Source organism: Alosa sapidissima, chromosome 24 (assembly GCF_018492685.1).
Source record: "Alosa sapidissima isolate fAloSap1 chromosome 24, fAloSap1.pri, whole genome shotgun sequence".
NCBI lineage: Eukaryota > Metazoa > Chordata > Actinopteri > Clupeiformes > Clupeidae > Alosa > Alosa sapidissima.
This window is the reverse complement of record NC_055980.1, coordinates 6775594-6796023: the sequence shown is the minus strand read 5'-3', so window position 1 is coordinate 6796023 and position 20430 is coordinate 6775594. Positions and strand designations below refer to the sequence as shown.

The 20430-nt window shown below is 41.3% G+C and overlaps 2 protein-coding genes across 3 annotated transcripts; one reads left to right on the top strand and one right to left on the bottom strand.

The window, feature by feature from the left end:
• Window positions 1–236: 236 nt before the first annotated feature.
• lgi1b (leucine-rich, glioma inactivated 1b) lies at window positions 237–5546 on the bottom strand. Its single transcript, XM_042083491.1, has 9 exons — window positions 5384–5546; window positions 4783–5221; window positions 4560–4631; window positions 3767–3838; window positions 3604–3675; window positions 3008–3079; window positions 2585–2754; window positions 2117–2281; window positions 237–1699 (listed from the first exon to the last, which is right to left on the bottom strand). Exons 2-9 carry the CDS (start codon window positions 4971–4973, stop codon window positions 882–884), a joined length of 1632 nt encoding a protein of 543 aa, XP_041939425.1. The 5' UTR covers window positions 4974–5221; window positions 5384–5546; the 3' UTR covers window positions 237–881.
• Window positions 3843–17899, top strand: fra10ac1 (FRA10A associated CGG repeat 1). 2 transcript variants are annotated; one of them, XM_042083498.1, is made up of 14 exons: window positions 3843–4021; window positions 7535–7611; window positions 7715–7810; window positions 8074–8119; window positions 8913–8989; window positions 9259–9342; window positions 10226–10310; window positions 10504–10549; window positions 15834–15947; window positions 16292–16334; window positions 16452–16600; window positions 16800–16850; window positions 17374–17464; window positions 17782–17899. In XM_042083498.1, the coding sequence occupies exons 1-14, from the start codon at window positions 3875–3877 to the stop codon at window positions 17822–17824; spliced, it is 1149 nt and encodes a 382-aa protein (XP_041939432.1). In that variant the 5' UTR covers window positions 3843–3874; the 3' UTR covers window positions 17825–17899. The 2 variants fall into 2 exon arrangements, with proteins under 2 accessions (XP_041939432.1, XP_041939433.1); XM_042083499.1 differs by lacking the exon at window positions 3843–4021 and adding an exon at window positions 6416–6507.
• Window positions 17900–20430: the final 2531 nt, after the last annotated feature.

Below are 20430 nucleotides of genomic sequence, written 5' to 3'. Positions count from 1 at the left end.
TTTTCTGATGATTTAACTGTAATGTTAACATGTAAAGTTAATGCAGTTTCATTGGATTATAATATGGCATAACCTATACATGTGTAAATGTTCGAATATGATCGTTTTTGTGATTTTAGCCGACTCATGACGCATTAGATTAAGACTAGAAGTAGGTTAGAATACTTGGATCACGAATGCAACGTTCTCATTGCATGGCCTAGCCTACATTGCGTAGAGAGAGAATAGAACCGCTATTATGATTTTACTGAAGAAGTTTATTAGCGCTATGCACAATTTACAAACAAGCAAGATCACAAATGAAAACCCTCACACGTGGCAAGTTCTGATAACACAATTACTAATTACATTTCTGTTATGTAGGCTATTGCTTTTCAAGGGTTATGTATTTAAAAGGCTTTTTAAAATGTAACATCACATATTGTGTTTTTCTCTTCTAAAATGGTCCCTTGATGTCATACAAAAGTGGTTGCTATAAATTACTTTATTCATTGTAAAAATTGTAAACATTTTATTTGGCAATTGATTTTAAGTTAAGGGTTAATGAAAAGATTTAAACGTTTTGTTTCTTTATTTAAATCCTCAGTAAACATTCTAGCACATGTTTGGGGAGCTCGTAATTTTAGAGAATACACAGACAATGGCTTTTGTTTAAAGGAGAGAAAAGAGGAAAAGTGAAAAGTGCAGAACAGTTGGTGACAACAGAGTAGGATACAAAGGATGTTTCTAGCAAGGCATTCATCTGAGGGGGGCTGTTTTTTTTTTTTTATTAGCGCGGGCTATATCATGCACTTAGTCTGTCTCTGTCAGTATTTGTCGGTTACTGCATTTTGTCCTCCACTTATGCTCATAGCCTGTCTTGTGAGTCGGCACCCCCAACATTAGTTACTCAGATCTATGATCAGATGCTCATAAATCTGGCTTTTCCCTTTAAAGCTGGATGCCAACAGGAACTCCTTGTTGTCAATGGACACCAAGGCAAAGGCCCGGGGGGCCTGGATGTTCAGCTCCTGGAAGTGGACAAACTGGCCCTTCTTGGAGTCCCACTGGTAGACCTGTGTGAGGGAGTAGTCGCTGCCCAGAATGGCGTACTGCCAGCTCCCGATGACCACAGGCTGGAAGACCATGGAGCCTCGCGAGGGCATGGTCTGCAGCTCCACAAACATGTTGCCATCCCAGCGCATGACCTTGGAGTCACCGATGAAACGCGTTAGGCAGATGTAGAGGTCGCCCTTGACATGAAAGTGCTTAACAGCGTACACGTCCTCCATCTCGGGGATGTCGGTGCGCCGGTCAAACTGCTTCAGACCCTTGTTCCACTGGTAGATGACAGGTCGCTGGGAACTGCTGGAGAGAATCAGGTGTGGTTTGCCCACGATGTCCAGGTACTCCACGTCGGTATCGCGGTACCACGGGTGGAGTGACTGGTGGGAGTAGAAGCCGTTGCCGTTCCACTTGTAGACAGTGGTGGAGCCGGCCTTGGAACTGTCGGCAATCACGAAGAAGGACTCTCCGTCGATGCGAAAGGTCTCAATGTCATTGGGCTTGCGGATCTTCAGTATGTCGATGTCCTGGATCTTAATGAACTTGTTGGCTGATACGTCCCGCTTGTAGATGTGGGAACCGCCAAACAGCTGGGCCACGATGATGAAGAGCTGGTTGTCGATAACTAAAGGTTTGCACACAACTGTGGATGTGCCTGGATGGGGGAAAAAGGGAACATGCACATATTGGTTTGAATTAAAGATAAATACTGAAAAACTGAAAGAAAAGTGGATCCACAGACTTAGATATTTCCATCCATAGGCCTATTTCTCACATAGGCTACTAAATATCCCAGTTGCAAACTGACTAAAACCAAATTATAAGTTTATTGAATACTTCTGCACAAGAAAGAAACAGACAGAAAGAATAATAACAGACAGATAACTGTGAGAAATCATACTGCAAAGTTTCACTCAGCTATCAACCAGTCCAGACACTGTAACTTTTCAAATCCTGACTTCCAAATCCATGACAACAAAGCATATCGCCATCTAGTGGTGAATAACAGCAACACAGCAAAGCCTTCATCTTGCTCCAGAAAGAAAACCCCAGTTGCCCCAGAGTCACTTACTCTCAATGCTGTCATATGTCCGGAAGACCATCTCTACATGGTCCCATTCCAGGAAACTGCATGTTCCAGTGAAGGGTTGAGCAAACACAACATATTGATCATTTCCAAACGTGAAGGCCTCCACGGAAATGGATTCAAATTTAAGAGGCTGGTGAGAGGCAAACTCTGAAAACAAACACAGGCAAGAGTAAACTAGTTTTAGTGTGTCACACTGGAGATGAGAGAAAACATGTTTTTGCATGTCATTTTTAGACAAGAGGGACTTTTGTGTAATGCACTGTCAATGCATGTGCAATATATCAGTATATGACCAAATATATGTGAGAATGCAAACAAACGTTTCAGTTTATTGCACTGCCAATCATTTTCAGCCTCCAGGGCCGTTTATAGAGAATGTATTACATAATATTCAGTAGTTTGTTATGATTCGTGGCACATAAGTGCAGTGCTGCTGCAGCAGCAGCTTACCTGCTGTGATACAGTCAAACGACTGGGGCACGAGGTCATTGATCTTTTTCCCTTTGTAGAGGGGAGGCCCTGCACAGAAGATCTGATCCACTGTGGCATTTGTGCTGTACATCCACTCCACCAGCCATTTGAGCTTGCATTCACAGTGAAACAGGTTTCCTCTCAGATCCCTGTGTCATACATTATCATAAATAACAGACAGTGAACAGTGACTGTATCCATCTCAAACAGGTATGTTTTGCATCAAAATAACGGCATAAGGCATACATCACCTAAAACCAGCATGTTTAAAAGTAAAATATGCAGTAACCTAATCCTTGACTGTATTCTGTGTTAGTCAATTTTTATGAAGGTTTTCTCAACAGCTTTGTGTGTCTTCAGTGTTTTTAGAAGTAATTTCAGTACTATATTAGAGCTACTCACACTTTTGTTAAGGCATCCATACCCTTGAACACATCTTTTGGCAGTGACTCTAGGTTATTGTAGGCAAGGCTCCTGCACGAAAAGCATAAATCAAACAGAGTGTGGTGAAACGCATGATAATCTGTGTCCTGATTGCTGTGCCACATATTTCTCTTGGCACTGATAACACACGTCATGCATTCCAACTGGGAGATTCACTCTTGTCATGTCAAACAATATCTTGATTGTTTTGAAGAGCTGAATAGTTCAGAATGTTTATGATCCATAATGATATTGACTATATACAGCGTATAACTAGCTTCCATGAACAGTTTAGTTTAGTTGTCTTCATTTTGTTACAGTTCCTGCCAGAAGCACTAAGTGAACAACATTTCCAAGCTGACATGATATATATTCAATGGCGATGATTTAAGAGGGAGTTACTAGGCATGAATGCAATAAGGTAAGCAAATAAAGCAAACAGTTCTCTCAGATGACAACATGACAAGAGGAGAGAAAATACAACACCTAATCACTCTGACAACAAGGGTTATCCCCTATGTGTACCCATCAAGTCTTGTTATATGCTATATGAATGTAAATATTTGAACACTTACAGGTGTGTTAGCGACTTCAGACCACGGAATGCAAAAGGTGATATTGAATCAATTTTGTTGTTTTCAATGAACCTACAATGAGACAATTATCATTAAAAAAAACATGCACACAATATGAGCATAGACAATAGTGAATTGTTATTAAGAGGTGATGCAAACTCACAAGTATTCAAGGTGGGGCAATCCCAGGAATGCATCTTCATCAATGGAATCAAATGAGTTGGCTGTGAACAAGCTGCAAAAAAAGACAATTCAACAATTATGATCAATTATGCACTTTAAAACCATGACTTGTCACTCAAACATTTCTGTCTGTGAAAACAAGCACTGGCACAACAAAAGACATTATTCATCCAAACGCCTGGAGCAAAGATGTCTTCGGTCACTCTCAGGATTACAATTGCTGTTGAATGATCATGTAAGTCATGAGTGGGCATGTGAGATTTTTTGGAGCATCAGTGATTTTAGCTCAACAAGTCTCAACCTTATTTGTGCATGTCTACAACTGTAATATGGCAATTGTGCCTAGATGTACAATGTTGCTATGAGCTACAAGGCTAGGGTGTTAATGAAAATGAAAACTCTGCCTCTGGCTGTAAAATTAGAGTTTACCCTGCATGCATGCATGCTATGTTTACACACAACCACTTTCATTTGTTGTTTTCGAATCCAGACACTTGCAAACTCTCTTAGAATGTTTGGTGTGTTCTGTCCAAAGCTCTAATGGACAAGGCCATGTATCCCCGTGGATAAGTGTATTGCATACTTTTCACGCCCGTTTGAAGGGTCTTTGTGCGTAGACAGGCAGAGGAGCTCCGGGCCAATGGCCTATTGTGCTCCCCTGGAGAAAAACAGGGTGCATTTATTCGGTGCAAACCTTTCACCCTGTAAAGTACGGCGATCAAAGCGCTATTATGAGATAGCCATAAATGAAGATGACAAAGAACGAAACTCACAGGAGCTGAAGAGCAGGCGTGTGCAAGAAGCTTCCCCCTGCAATCTCTGTGAATCCCGATTTCACAAAAGATCTGTGATTGAAATCGAAAGAAACATTGCACAGGATTAGTTATGGCCTACCCTTGAACAACAATTAACAGTTTGTATGTGAGCCAAAGCACTGAGAAAAAAACATAAATGATTAGATAATAGGCTAATAAACAAATAAGAGACATCACTTACAGTGACACCACGTCAGGTGGGAAACTGTGGGGAACCGATCGTATGTTTTCACATAAGGCATTATCTTTGGTGCATGTGCAAGATGCGGGGCATTTGGGCTGCTTCGGTCTCCTGCCCTCCGTCAGAAGCAGTAGAGTACCGATCCACAGCAGGAGAGCGCAGCCTCTCACGGTTTTGTTTGTGTATCCCATCCTGTAGCTAACCACGCGTTGGTCACAACCGCTGGGATCGAATATTCCTGAGCATGAACCTGGTGTCCGCCGTGGGAGAGTGTTTTTATAGATCCTCCTTTTCTGTCTCTTGAATTAGTGGCTGTTTTTTTTTTTCTTCTTCTTTTACTCCAGACGCCGTGTGATGAATGCAACTGAGGAGGCTGCGAGTCGTGATGGCTAGGCAGTCATCCAAGCAATTCGTTCTGCGAGACGCAGCATGGCGATCACTGAATAGGATGAAAATATCATGAAAGAGAAGACAGCCAGCAGTTAACCACAGCCAGTGCCAATTTCTGAAATTAAAACTCCATCAAGATCAAATTAACGTCACGAAACGCAAACAACGAAAACCAAAGTCTACGCGTAAAAAACCTTCCCGACCCCAATACCGAAATAAACCCTAGCTGTCCAAGAATCGCTATCCTTGGGTAGTCTGTGACGTCTGCACCGATGATGAGACGATGAGGTTGAGAGCGTTGTAAAATCCTTTCAGAGGGACGACTGCCAATTGAGTATGGTCTTTTGTCCATGCAGTTTTATTTATGTAGATACCTCAGAAAGAAAGCCATGAATAATTCCAGGAATATTCATGAGCCTATGTAGACATGGGACAGTGCACCTGCGCACCCCTGGATGAAAGCCAATAGAAGTCACACAACATTATGATAAAGCATAGTCTATTTGTAGAGGAGACATTTAGGCTATGTCTAGATACCTGTATTGTAGCCTATTAGTCTATTGTCAAATGAATAATATATAGACTAATAATTATTAATGACCTGTGGTTAAAGTTGGATTCCCAGGTAGCCTATACAACGATACAACAATAAAAAGGTTTGAAGAAAATGAAAATCTCAATTTCCCTCTCTAGCTAATGCACTCAGCTGTAACAAAGATCACCATTATTTTGGCAGGGCAGTGAGAGGTCTCTCCAAGCACCCCCACCCATCCGCAATAGCTTCCCCAGAACCCTTATGGAGTTAAAAGCGGAATCTGTCTTGTGTTCAATGGGGGATCTTTCTCTCAATCATTTTTGAATACAGTGTAGTTTTGTTCAAAGGCCTGGAAAAGTTTCACCCTCCTAACCCCTCCTCCCAAATGGTCTCAATTACATTATTTATCATATAAAAGATCAGTTGTTCCCCGTTGACAAAATTGGAACTATGCAGCTGGAAAAAAATGTGACACAAAAAAAAAACACAAAAAAATACAAATGTGAATTTGTCTCCTAGAGTAGGAGAGGCTGGCTGCTGGACTTAAAATGTCAGTTTATGACACAAATAACTGCAGTTGTGCAACGGGGTATTCATTTATAATATATCACCGATGTGGTTAAAAAAAATCTAGAAAACATTTGCGTCTTTGTATGGCGTTAATTCTAATGGAGGAGGTGGAGTTAACCCTATCTTTGTCACATCTCTCTCCGCCCATTACCGTACGTCATCCGCGAGCGACATTCTTACATGTAAACATCATATGAAACATGGAGCACAGGGGATTGGATCTTGTGAAGGTGAAGATTTTTCCATTGTATGGTATCCGTAACAATTAGTATGGCATGGCATGATCTCGTATTGAGTTTGTTCATTGAGCCAATAACGCCACCAGCCTGTACGGTACAGGCATTCTATATCCCACAGCTTCTAACTGTAGGGAGGGAGAGAGGGAGCCTAGCTTGCCAGTTTACAATTAGCCTGTTAGCCTTTTCCTTCCTTCCACCAGGCCAACTTAATTCTCGGTCGCACTGTAAGATTCATTGCATCGTCCTGTAGCCCATGCTTTTATTCTTTTGTATAGCGATTGGTATGCATTTCGTAGAACTGATGGGCCTATATTGTGCATCCAATGTGCAATTGAAAGCAGGCAACACAACGGTAAATGTATGGCTGAATTAGACTAGTGATGAATGAAAATGAACTATGTATAATATAGTTCTTATATAGAATAAGTAGCAGCAGACAGACTAGACTAAGGTGGTAGGCCTATACACGATATATGTATATATATATGACACGACACTACACGTGGGGGAGAGAAGCAAACCTAAGGGAGGCCATGCCTGATGTTCCACTCTGCCCTTCTGTCCTGTACTGACCTTATGCTCAATGCAGTATGCGAGCCGAGTGCGTCCTTTTCGTACCCGGTGTTGCGTTTCCAGGCTCATGCTGAAGCGGCTGTTTAGAGCCCTTAGTCATCATTCAGATACCTCCAGAGACAGGACAGCATTGCAGCTGTTTGCTGTCTTTATCCATCTCTCTGAGCGAGTGCACACAGCTGTTACACTTGATGGCGCAAGATGAGAACAGCACAGTAGGTAATTTCTGAGGTCCGTTAGCAAGTAGTCCTTTGGTCAGTGCCAATGAGTTCTTAACAGCACTTTGTTGGGGTGAAATCCAGAAAGATGAATTCGGATGGATGATATCAAGCTGCTTCTCATTTGAACCATTTTGAAAAGCCTTTCAAATAGTTCAGGTTTTGTTTACTAGTAAATATATTTACTGATAGAGTAGGACAAAATGCAAATGATTCTGAATCTGTAGGTCCATGGTGGTGGAGGGTATGACTCTGACTTCAGTGATGAGGAAGGACAGGAAGGATCGGGTCATGGAATCAAAAGGTAATTAAAGGCCCTACTTTCATCATCCCACGTTTCCTTTCAAGTTTTTGAGGTTCCTCAAAATATTTGTATTGAGTCACTCTGTTCGTATCCCATATTATAGGTCACGTGAGGAGGAGTTGCTCCTGCAGAAACCGTTTCAGAAGGCAAAGCACAGCAAGGTGGCCCACAGGACTGTGGCTACACAGGAATGGGATAGGTGAGAAATGCAGACCACTGATGCACTCACCCTTCTTTTTCTCTTTCTTCTATCTATCTATCTATCTATCTATATATCTATCTATCTATCTATCTATCTATCTATATATCTATCTATCTATCAACATCTATGGATCTGTACACCTGTCTGTCTTAACTCATCAATCTGCCTGTGCTTATTTGTTTCAATATCACTCTGTGAAATATTCTATGCTGGCCATGTCAAGGCTGATGTACTGTATGTGTGTGTGTTTGTCTGTGCAGGGAGGAGGCCCAAAACAGGAGGCATCACATAATCTCAATGAACGCTGTATCCTTTGAGTAGAGTAACGGCCTCACTTTCACACAAGCAAAACAAATGAATACCAGGTAATTAAAAATGAATGAAGGAGGATCACTGCAACCTCTCTGGTGTTTAGAGCTTTTTTGAAAAGACAAATATTACAAGAAATAAATGTAAGTCTTCCTTGATTTATTTCTTCATTGTAAAAGTTATTTCCCACAATTTTCCATTTTTTGTCTGTTCCATTTTTTAAAAAACAAATTTGTTGTGGCCAAAATATAAGCATTTCAGCTACACATAATATGTGTTTCAGGGTAACCATTGTGAACACAAGACAACACATTATTTTAAGCATTACTTACCTCCATTTATAGCAATCAGTCTGCTCTGATAATTCAGTCAGAATGATAGAGTGATTTTAGATGACTTGTACTTGTTCACACCTTCCCCTGTGTGATTATACTCAAATGATCATGGTCATTTCATTATAGTCTATTCATTTGTGCCAGGACCAAAATACAGTGAAAAATGTTTGTGATTAAGTAAACTTTTTAATGCTAATGCAAGCTATTTGCAATTAATTACTGGTAATATGGATCTGATCACTCTGCGCAATAATCTAGAAACCATACAAGCAAGTTGGCAAAAAAACACAAAAATCTTAGTTATTGCCAAAACTTTTGGCCACAAATGTAGATGTTTTGGTATTTTAGAGGACACCATTGTGTTTAGCTCTGCTGAAATACTGTAATGGTATTGATTTTGCTGCAAAGGGCAGTGCACTATTCTGGTGAAGTTGACCTGAACAATGTGCTCTCAGTTTGACCGGCACAAGAAGTTTGTCAGTGACTATATCTTGTACTACGGTGGGAAGCAGGAGGACTTGAGGCGCTCCACGTGAGTACCTCTGACACGTATCCCTCTGATGTAGGGGCCGTCTTGGAAGCAAATGCCAGTATCTTACCATTTTACTGTAAATATGCACAATGGCAATAATCTGTGAATAACTCATTAATAACTACCTAAAATCTTGATTATAACACATACCGTAATTGTTATTATACAGTACGTTCAGTCCCAGAATTAACAGTCTTCCTTTCACCATGCACTGTGTTATCGTGGATTACTGTATGGTCACATGTTGTCCCCTTTATTGTGCAATCAAGGCACAAAGACAAGACCGACATCGATGTAGTACGGGAGAACCATCGCTTCTTGTGGAGAGACGAAGATGAGGAGGACATGACATGGTACGTGTACTCAAACTAAATTACGTAATTTTCCAACCTGGGCCCTTTTTTTTTAGATCTTCACAGGTCAACATTTTTCAAAGGGACAAAGACTAAATTGATGCAGTATTGAATTAGAATTTAACTTTCACGACTGATGGTTTCATAAATGACTTCATAAGTGTCAGACAACATGGAAAGGATATTTTCTGACTGCAGTCCAAAATATGCTTTGCAAGCGACATGGTACACGTCACAGCATCCTGTTTACTGTGGCCTGTAATGGAGTGGTTTTGTAAAGCTCCTAGAGTTCAGTCCTAGAGTTCGCTCCTAGAGTTCGCTCCTAGAGTTCAGTCCTAGAGTTCCGTTTTCTGTGTACATGCGCTCAAAAGAATGTTGGTGTTAGTTCACAGATCTGGCACTATAGATGGAAAACCACAAACATAGTGGCTGGGAACAATTCAAGCCATTGAACTCTTTAGCAGCATGGAAGGGGGGCATGTCATTTTTTATTTTTTTATTAGATTTTTAGTTTTTTTGCTTTTGTAAAATATCAGCGACTTTTTGCCAGAATTGTTCTCTGTGTCTTTAATGGAAGAGACAGGGGGACCATTCTCAGGGTCTGTTAAAGGAGCTAAATTATGACACTTTCCAACCTGGCCCCTATTTTTTCGATCTTTATAGGTCCAAATTCCCGTTTGTATGGACAAAAACTAAATCTATGTAGCAATTAATTAGAACTCAACTTTCATGACTGATTGTTTCATAAATTTTATTGTAAGTGTCAGATAACATTGAAAATATATTTTTGACTGCAGTCCATATATGCTATTCAAGCGACCCCCCCCCCCCCCCCCATAACTCACTGTGATACATATTATTCTTACACCATGTTGATCTGCAGGGAGAAAGAACTGGCCAAGAAGTACTATGATAAGCTCTTCAAGGAGTACTGTATTGCAGACCTAAGTAGATACAAGGAAAACAAGGTAGGTATCACATAGTCTTAAAAAGTAGATGGTGTTGAAGAGTGTTTGACCTGCAGAGTAAGCTCTCCTATATGCTCCTCCCCATGTTCTCATGTCACATATGTGACACCTTTGAACTGTTTCACATAATATTCTTTTGTTTTCTTTCATCATGGTGCTAAATATTATTTTTCTCTCCAATTTTGCCCTCAAGTTTGGATTCAGATGGCGCACAGAAAAGGAAGTCGTCTCGGGAAAAGGTAGGATTTTTTTTGCAAGCCAACATGCATATCAGTCAAGTTATTAGATTAGCAGACTAGCTATTCAGTGGTTTTAAAAATGTAATTGATTAATATTATAGTTAAACCCAATACGTTTAAAAAGTGTGTAGATAAAGATTAACTCTACAACTGAATTTAAGTTGTACTAACTTACAGTTCTAAGTACAGTTCTGAGTCAGTGTTTACTGGCTTCATGAATGAAGAATCAAATTTACTTGTATCCTTGGAATGACCACTAGATGGCATTGTTGTACATTTTCAACACAGTTGTCACCATGAGGCGGTAAAAGAGGTTAAGCAGAACCAAGAATTGTGGGATTTTGTGATTGACTATTTACATCATTACTATCACTTTAACTCATTTTGATAGAATGTTGGGGCATGTATTAATAAGCATGTATAATTTTTAAAAATAATAATCATGTAACAAATGTCTAACAAATGTACTTTCACGTCCAGACAGTGTGTCACTGCTAATGACTCTTCACTGCCCATTTGGTCAGTGACACCGAGTCAAAACAACTCCCAGTGTGGGGACACTTGTCTGACAAAAGTTCAGTGACACCATTAAGTGCTGTTACCACAGAGGGCTATACTTGTGTTTCAGGAGACCAATTAGGCTATGTACTGCAGAAGATTAGTTTAATCCCACTACTGCATTTTTATTTGCAGTACCACCCTCTCCTTGCAAGTGAGACTGGATTAAGTGAGTGGGAAGTAATTACATTTAGAGAGATAGCGAGATAACACACACACACACACACACACACACACACAAACGCACACACACACACACACACACACACACACACACACACACACACACACACACACACACGCACACGCACACACAGGGTCATATGTATACACAGGGTCACATGCACACAGCAGAAGGATTATCACAACAGATACAAATGAACTGTTAATCTGTTGTGTTTTGTGCTTTCATTTCTCTTTTTTATAAGGGGGTTCTCTCTCTCTCTCTCTCTCTCTCTCTCTCTCTCTCTCTCTCTCTCTCTCGAAGTGAGGTTATGTGTGTAAGCGGGGTCCTTTGATGAATGATGTCTGTCACTGATTTCAGTCTTGGTCACTTCTCATGCTGACCTAAAGAACACTTGTCATATAATTTTTCTTTCCACCAAACTGTTGTTTTCTTTTCTCATTTATTTCTCATTTAATCATTTCACTTGTCAACTGCTCACTGAGGCCATTCTGTCCATGAAATCCTAGATTCTCCCTTAATCTGAGCGTAGAGTAGAATAGAATATAATAGAATAGAATGGAACTGGACTGGACTGGACAGTACTTTACGGTAGGGAGGCATACAGGTGCAACAAATGGTTGATGATTCCGTCCACCTGTTCCCCGTCACCTTGAGGTCACTTCTCCTCTGGCATCTCTAATGCCCATAATGAGATGAGGAAATTCCACCTTTGTCTCTGTCTGTGTGTGTGTGTGTGTGTGTGTGTGTGTGTGTGTGTGTGTGTGTGGTGATGGCTCATAGCGTCATGAACACATCATAAGTCATAATAGCAGCATGTAGTGACAAAATTGGACAGTTGGGACAACGTACATCTTACCACAATAGAATATGCCATAACAATGAGAGAAATGCTGCATTACTACCCTGCCGTTGAAAAGTTTCCTGAGCAATGAGCAGCATCTCATCTAATCAGTATTTCCTCTTTGCCCTTGAGCTACTAGCATCGGAATGCAAACCACAGTACCAACAAACAGACATTAGGCTGCATTCCAGTTGTACTCCAGTTGAGGTCAGACTCATTTGTCAGACTCATCCTCTCGGACGTCACTTCCCAGTTAACCGCATTCCAGTTCAAAAGAAACTGGCAACCATAAAAGCGATAGCAATACCAGATATAATAGTGCATTACATAGTAGTTAGCACATGGAAGTACTGTACCAACATACCTAAAAATAGAAGTTGGACATTAGAAAATGCACGACTGCTGTAATGGTGCACAAATAAGACGAAGGTGCTGAATAGAATATCACCACAAGGCTGCTTGGATTTTGAGGTCGGGGTTGGTGAGGTTCTCCTAGCTTGCCGAGTGGAATTTCGACATCAGGTGTTGTGGTGTCAGCAACTTTGAACTTGAAAATTCCGACTTCCAAGTCCAGGTGGATTGCAGCATAATATGCGTGGGCACATTGTTTTGTGTAGGTTGTCGCTGCTTGTCCATGGATTGTTGTCCACAAGTTGTCCTTGCGTCCCATTCACATGACGTAGACATGCTGGAGGGGCAAATATGCACCTGTTACACAATATGTGTGTGTCTTGTGTGTTTTGTGTGTGCTTTGTGTGTTTGCCCACTGTCATGTAGAGCTTCCCAGAGATGTATGAGTTCTAGTTACCACTGGTTCTCCTTCTAAAGGTCATGATTGACAGGGCAAATGTTTGGCCAATGTTGCCAAGCAATGTTACCGAACCATGCTGTTCAGGCACTTTCCCACTGATTTATCTGAAGAATGTAAATTAGCAGTGGGCAACTTGTTGAGATCATCCAATAAGAACATTAGGAATCTGTTGCCTGGCAACATTGCTCCTAAAGCTGCACCAAGTATCACCAGTTGAAGGCCACATTCCTACGTGAGCAGCACTGTTTCCTGTGGTGCTGTTAGCTTCATTTTTTTAGGTTAAGTGTTTTCAGTGTGGGATTCTGGGAAAGTTTTGAGATCGCTGACTGAGGCAGCTGGAAGGCTTTTATCTGATGTGTGAGAGACTGTCAGAATATGTGTTTATGGAGACCTCTGTGTGTGTGTGTGTGTGTGTCTGTGTGTGTGTCTGTGTCTGTGTCTGTATGTAAAGAGAGAGTGAGACCACGTGTGCCAAAGCATAGCAGCCAGTAGGGGTTCCCTGCTGACGCAGCCAGTCACTTTCTCTCTCACTCCTTCCAAGTCAATCTTTGATTTGTTGATGTGTGTGTGTGTATGTGTAGTGGGCTCTGCTGTTTTGGTCTTGACGCACACACACGCACCCTCACACCCCATGCCAGCTGGTTGGGGTTTTCTCTGACGCAGTCTCCCGCTCTCCCACACGACTCTGCCCCCCCCTCCCCTCATCTTTCGTGCTCTTGACAGCTTGAGCGAGTCTCACGTGAGCAGGCTATCCTATCCTATCCTATCCTATCCCTGTGCTGAGGACGTCAGCGCCTCAGCACTTAGACCGGATAAATGGCCCGCGCGTTCTAATCCTGCAGGTGAGTGCTATGGTTCTGAGGCTGATCAAAGGCTAAGCACCTCACTGTCCCCCCTAACAGAAGGCTTCCCCGACCACACACTGTAAACAAGATCTCTGAATTTGACATCCTCCACTGCCATTCTTATAAATGTGCAAAAGCGTCACTTATCACATAGTGTTTACAGTGGTCAAGTAAGTAAGAGTGTGTGTGCACACATACAGTATGGGAACGCACTGAGACTCACACATATAGAGACTATATGGTCTAACACAGACGGAGATATATTAGGGCTTTGTAAAGTTTAAGAGAATATTATGACAACACTATGACCTCCCTATGGTCCTTGGTTTGTGTGTGTGTGTGTATGTGTATATGTGAGTGTGAGAGAGCTGGTGTGTGTGTGTGTGTGTGTGTGTGTGTGCATGTGTGTGTGTGTGTGTGTGTGTGTGTGTGTGTGTGTAGGCTGTGTGTACCTGACTGACAGCCTCACGTGAAGCTGAACTCTCGGGTCTGTCTGTCCCTGGTGAGAATGGGGGTGTGGTTTGTCTGTCGTGACGCACTTTCCCTGATGCAATCTGGGAAATCTCTCCTTAATTAAGCCTGCAGGAGCTAAACCCTTGCTGCTGTGCTGAGGTGAGGGGCCAGCTGGGGACCAGAGTGGTACAATATAGTTGTAGTGGGCACTAATTTCACTATGGCCATGACTGGGGACCAGAGCGGTTCAATATAGTTGTAGTGGTAACTAATTTCACTATGCCCATGACTGGGGACCAGAGTGGTACAATATAGTTGTAGTGGTCACTAATTTCCAGAGGCGGACAGAGTACACAGCTTTATTACTTGAGTAAAAGTACAGATACCCTTTGCTCAATTTTACTCAAGTACAAGTAAAAGTACAACAGTCAGATGTCTACTTAAGTAAAAGTACTGAAGTACTTGTTTAAAAGTACTTGAGTATCAAGAGTACAAGAGTAACCTACATTTTCGAAATATTGCATTACTACTGCCACAGTGCTTACATTTATGTACAGAAACGTCCTACATGGAGTTATGAAAAATGTTAATGTTAATACCTTGGAGAATGTAAAAGAAATTGAAACTAAAATCAAGTCATTTTCATTATTTTACCATGTTGCCAGGGATGGGCAGTATTTCTAATACATGTATTTAAAATACGTATTTCAAATACAAAATACTATTTTGTAATTGAAACACTTGAAGCGAAAACTATCATTAACTTGTTCATAAAGTTGAAATAGTCTGGCGAGGTGGGGCCACAGGTTGGCACATTCCCGGGATGGACCTGCTGCGTCTTCATCCATTGTTTCGTCCATGGTTTCGTCTCTCATCTAAATCTGACCATGGAGTTGACTTTGGCGGAAAGCTGAAGGTGATTGCTGATAGGCTGTCACAATCAGTGGCGCCTGCACAATCCAATTACGTTTGAGAGGGAAACAACAAATTGAGGGTTTCTGAGATTTTTCTCTTTTTTTTAGAAGAAGTAACTGGTTCTCACAGTTATGGATAGAAATGTAGTGGAGTAAAGAGTACAATATTTGCCTGTCAAATGTACTTGAGTAAAGTCATGAGTACTCCTCAAAAATGATACTCGAGTAAAGTACAGATCCCTCAAAATTGTACTCAAGTACTGTACTCAAGTAAATGTACTCCGTTACTGTCCGGCTCTGCTAATTTCACTATGCCCATGACTGGGGACCAGAGTGGTACAATATAGTTGTAGTGGGCACTAATTTGACTAATTTTACTATGACTGAGGACTGACTCACATGTATAAAATGAATAAGCAGTAAAACAGAAAAAAGTAGTGTTTCTTTCAGTTGGTGCAAAATCTTTGTATAACTCCAAGCTGTGGGTGTTATTGTCCAAACATCATACATACTGATGCTTGATATTTAGTATGGTCAGTCCACCATAACCTTACAAAGAAGATTTGAACAATATTTTACAATCACAGTATTCCTCTTGACCTCTGTATTCATAACATGACCCCCTGCTCTTGTTTGACATTTGTGGGGCTTATGGGTACCCATCATGCCTTGCAGGTCAGTTCCTGTGTGGCAACAAGCGCTGTGAGTTGCAGGAAGGCCTTAAGAGCTGGGAGGTGAACTTCGCCTACGTCGAGCTGGGTGAGAAGAGGAATGCTCTGGTCAAACTCCGTGAGTATCCCGAGGAGTCTCCGCCTGCACAGCTGGACACACACATTATGTTTCCATCCAGCTATTTTATGCAAATAGTGTATCACCTTTTTATATTAAATCTTTAAATTAAATCTTGCTTTCCATAAAATTCTATAAATTGAGTATGTGTTGTATAACAACAGCATATTTAGCACTTAGTAGTTAGTAGGCTGTAGATTTTTTTTTTTCTTCACATTTTCATGTGGTGTTCCATTCAATGTTGAAATTTATAATTACTGGAAGATTGTTTATGAAATGATTACTGGTAGTGTCATTGATACATACACTTTAAAAAGTACTAAGAAGTCCATCTTGTTGCACAGGTTTGTGCCCGGAGTGCTCCTTCAAGCTCAACTACCACCACAAGTGAGTCTTTCTGGAGTCTTTATGGAGTTTTATTGTCATAGTTTGTGTCTGATAAACGCATTGTGCTCTTGTGCATGTGCGGTTTTTAAAAAACCACGATGTCATTTGTTGTATCAGGAGGAAGGAAGTGACGAAGAGGAAGAAGAGGCAACGCTCGGACGGAGAGGGTGACGCAGACGCAGACACACCACGGGTCAAGAGGTCAAAGGCGTCACACTCGAAGAAGCACAAGAAACACAAGAAGAAGCACAAGAGGAGACACAGAGGTGATACAGATGGACACACACACACACACACACACACATACACATACACACACACTCTCTCTCACACACACACACACACACAGCAGTCAAAACTCATTTTGAGACTTAATTGTGTCTATTAATTCACTCTACTCATTGTCTTTATTAAGAGTTTAAATGTCATTTTAAAAGCAGACACCAAATACTATTCTATTCACAGAATCATCATCATCATCATCAGATGACTCTGACTCCCAAGTTTCACAAAAAGGTGTGTGCATGTTGTTTCTAATTCAGAATCCCACAACAGTTCACTTATGTGCATGTGTCAGCGTCAGTTTCCTACATTCTGTGTCAGACAGAAAAGATTGTTTTTTGCACAATATGCATACTATAACCATATTTCTGGTTGTTTGTAAAACATGCCTTTAGATTCTGACCTCACAGATCAGATTGAGGGGGATTTTTAAATCTTTGTGTTTGGCAACCACACTTCCTGTAACGACTATTCATGTGTTTCATCAGGTCCCTTTCCACAGGTGTATAAAATCAAGCACCTAGATTATGAATGCAGACTGCATGGGGCTTAATTAATACACCTGTGTAAAGGGACCAGATGAAACCCATGAATAGAAAGCTGCAGAACAATCACAGTGCAGTGGAGAACAGTTCAGTGCTGCCTGCCTAGGTGGCTGTTAGCCATGTCAACATGGCAGCCATTTTGACTTCTTACCTTAACCCCCCACCACCCACCACCACCACACACACACACACACACACACACACACACACAGAAACAGACAACAGGGAGGAGCAGGCAGAGGAGGGACCATCGGAGTCGGACCACTGGAAGGGCCCCGCCCCAGAAACCGAACAGAAGTCCAGGTAATGCCCTCACCTTAACGGCTTAACAGTCTCACCATACAGGGTGGTCCAAATACAACTTTTCAGAGTAATAACTGACAAGCAATAACAACATCCAACCTCTGGCAAAAAACATCTTTGGAAAAATAGGTAATTTGTTGAAATTATGAGAAAATTAAAAGTGTCAGATTTTTCTGGACCACTAAAAATGCTGAGCATTTTCATGACTGACACTGAACTCCAGACTCATGTTTATGTGTTGAAAGGGGAGGCAAAAGTAATCTGCATTGCTGCTGGTGTTGTAGCTTATGTTTCTGTCTTTTTTCCTTCTTTTTCAGGGAGGAGGAGTTTGATGACTACTTTGAAGATATGTTTCTATAAAGCAAGAATGGATGTTTTGTATCATATTTGTGTTTATTTGAATTCATGACTGTAATTAAATTCCTGATACTTTGACTTTCCGTGTTAGGATTGGCTTATATTTTAAAATCAACACAGAATCCTCTGTGAGGAAAAGTGATTGCAAACGACATTCAACTTACTCAACTCACTCGACCCCACACCAAATAACAAAAAAAATGTTACGGTCTCTGTCTTCAGATAATATGCTAAATGTGTTACGTTTTCAACTGTCTGAAGCCTCTTCCGTGAGCTAGCCTTCCACATAGCTGAAGCGGGAAAGAGGTTAGAGGTCATCAAAGCACAAGACAGTATTTTAGCCTCTAATCACAAAGAAATTGTGGTATACAACTCAAACCATATTTAGATTCATTTGATTACGTCTGCTATCGATTGAGCATGCGGTAAAGGCTTTGAAGGGCAGAGCTCACACTCATGCTTTAGAGACAATTAGTATAAGTATGTAAGTATATATACTCTTTTGATCCCGTGAGGGAAATTTGGTCTCTGCATTTTTCCCAATCCGTGAATTAGTGAAACACACTCAGCACACAGTGAACACACAGTGAGGTGAAGCACACACTAATCCAGGCGCAGTGAGCTGCCTGCATCAACAGCGGCGCTCGGGGAGCAGTGAGGGGTTAGGTGCCTTGCTCAAGGGCAATTCAGCCGTGCCTACTGGTCGGGGTTCGAACCGGCAACCCTCCGGTTACAGGTCCGGAGTGCTAACCAGTAGGCCACGGCTGCCCCCTAATTAACATATCTCTGCTCATTCATGTTTCAGGTTTTATGGAAAGGGCAGATGCTCCCCCAAAGACATAGAAAGCTGTCTATCTGCAAAAATAAACTAAACTTTGAATTAAAGGTGAACTAGGTTAACCCCGCAAAGAGTGGGTTGGGGGGGTCGTCTGGCTTCTCAAGCCCTTCCAGCAAAGGTGACCACTGACCTGTCCATCCTCAGATCAGGCCAGCTGATAGAGGGTACATGGAGGTCAGTAAGATTATCCCAACCACCACCACCATCACTCTCGGAGAACGGCGGTCCTTTGTCTAGGCCGTCAGCCAATTATCTGATCGTCTTTCACTGTGTCTTAGCCGGCTTTATCGGGAAATCCTTGGCACGATACGGTCGAGGAAGACTCTTAACTGCTTCAAGGTTTCCTCTCCACCTTGGGCGACTAGCTCTGATTATATACATCATTAGAAATAAAAAATGGGAAATGTTTGCTAATAAGTTATATGGTGGTCAGTCAGTAAGTCTGTGGGTACAGAAATGATCACAAAACAGTTTTGAAACTTTAAAAGAATGCCTTTTTATTTGTTTATATTAAATCATTTACATTATCTTGTGACAGTATACAGTATATGCAGTGGTATTTAGTTATCAAACTACTATGAAACTTTGAAGAAAAAAACATTGTAATTTGGAGCTATATAAAGTCATAGATCATTGAGGAAAAACAGCCCAGACACGCACACTCTCTCACGCAAGCATTCACCCTGTAAGTGTGACCACACACACACACACACACACACACACTCACACACGCAAACACTTGTCCAGAATCACCTGAGACGGGATTAACTCACTTTTCACCATGGTCCCCCTGCTCTGATCACAGTTTAGCCCACGTATCACCTCCCTGCCCTTTCCTCTGAGAATCGAGAGGCCAGTTCTAGCAAAACATTATCTAAGATGGAGGCCACTTAGGACGTGCTAATTGGATGACCGTAGTGATCATTTCCTTCTCATTGGATAAATGAGAGGATGTGACACTGTTTAAACTTTTTACATAACACTTTTCCCTGCCCCTGCCCCACCTCTAACCCATCACAAGGAAACGCATGCTGCAGGGACAGTTTGTGCCCCAATAATCCAAATTGGAAACATAACTTGAAATGGGGCTTTTTAGTCAAGTGTACTGCCCTGAAGTTTTGAGGTTACATTGTTTTATAACACAAAGGTTAATCTTCCACCCCAACACCATGGTAAGACTTCTTTATACTGTTAGGGGGATATATCAGTCGTAAATCTGTATAAGTCTTCATTGGCTTCCGATCCAACTTTACCCTGTCCAAGCTCTCCTTAAACCCTTAGTGTTTGTACCTGAGACTTCTGACTTTCCTTTGCCAAAGTACAAAGCAAAGTGCAATTTTCACATAGATAGTTGTTATATATTGTCCACATTTGATTATCATTAAGAACTAAGTAATAGATGTATGTTATATTTGGAAATATATAGAATGCCATTCTCATTGTGCTTACGACACAACCTAAGCTTCATATAATTTTAAATGAACCAAGAGGAATAAACAATCTGTCTGCCAATACAAAGTGACATGGCCTGAGCCCACCAAGGTGCTCGCTAATTTTCCATGGCATGAATGCCATCCACAGTACAATAAACAGCACCATCAATCCCATTCTGTCATTTTCGTAGTTTTTGAAAAGACAAAAAGTACAAAAGTGTATCTGATAAAGCTTTAAAAATATATTCTTTGAACAACCATCATATTTGTCCTCCAAGGCTATTTCTCTGTCCTTTCTTCAGATTTGATCAATCAAATTTGATCAAAATCAATACAGC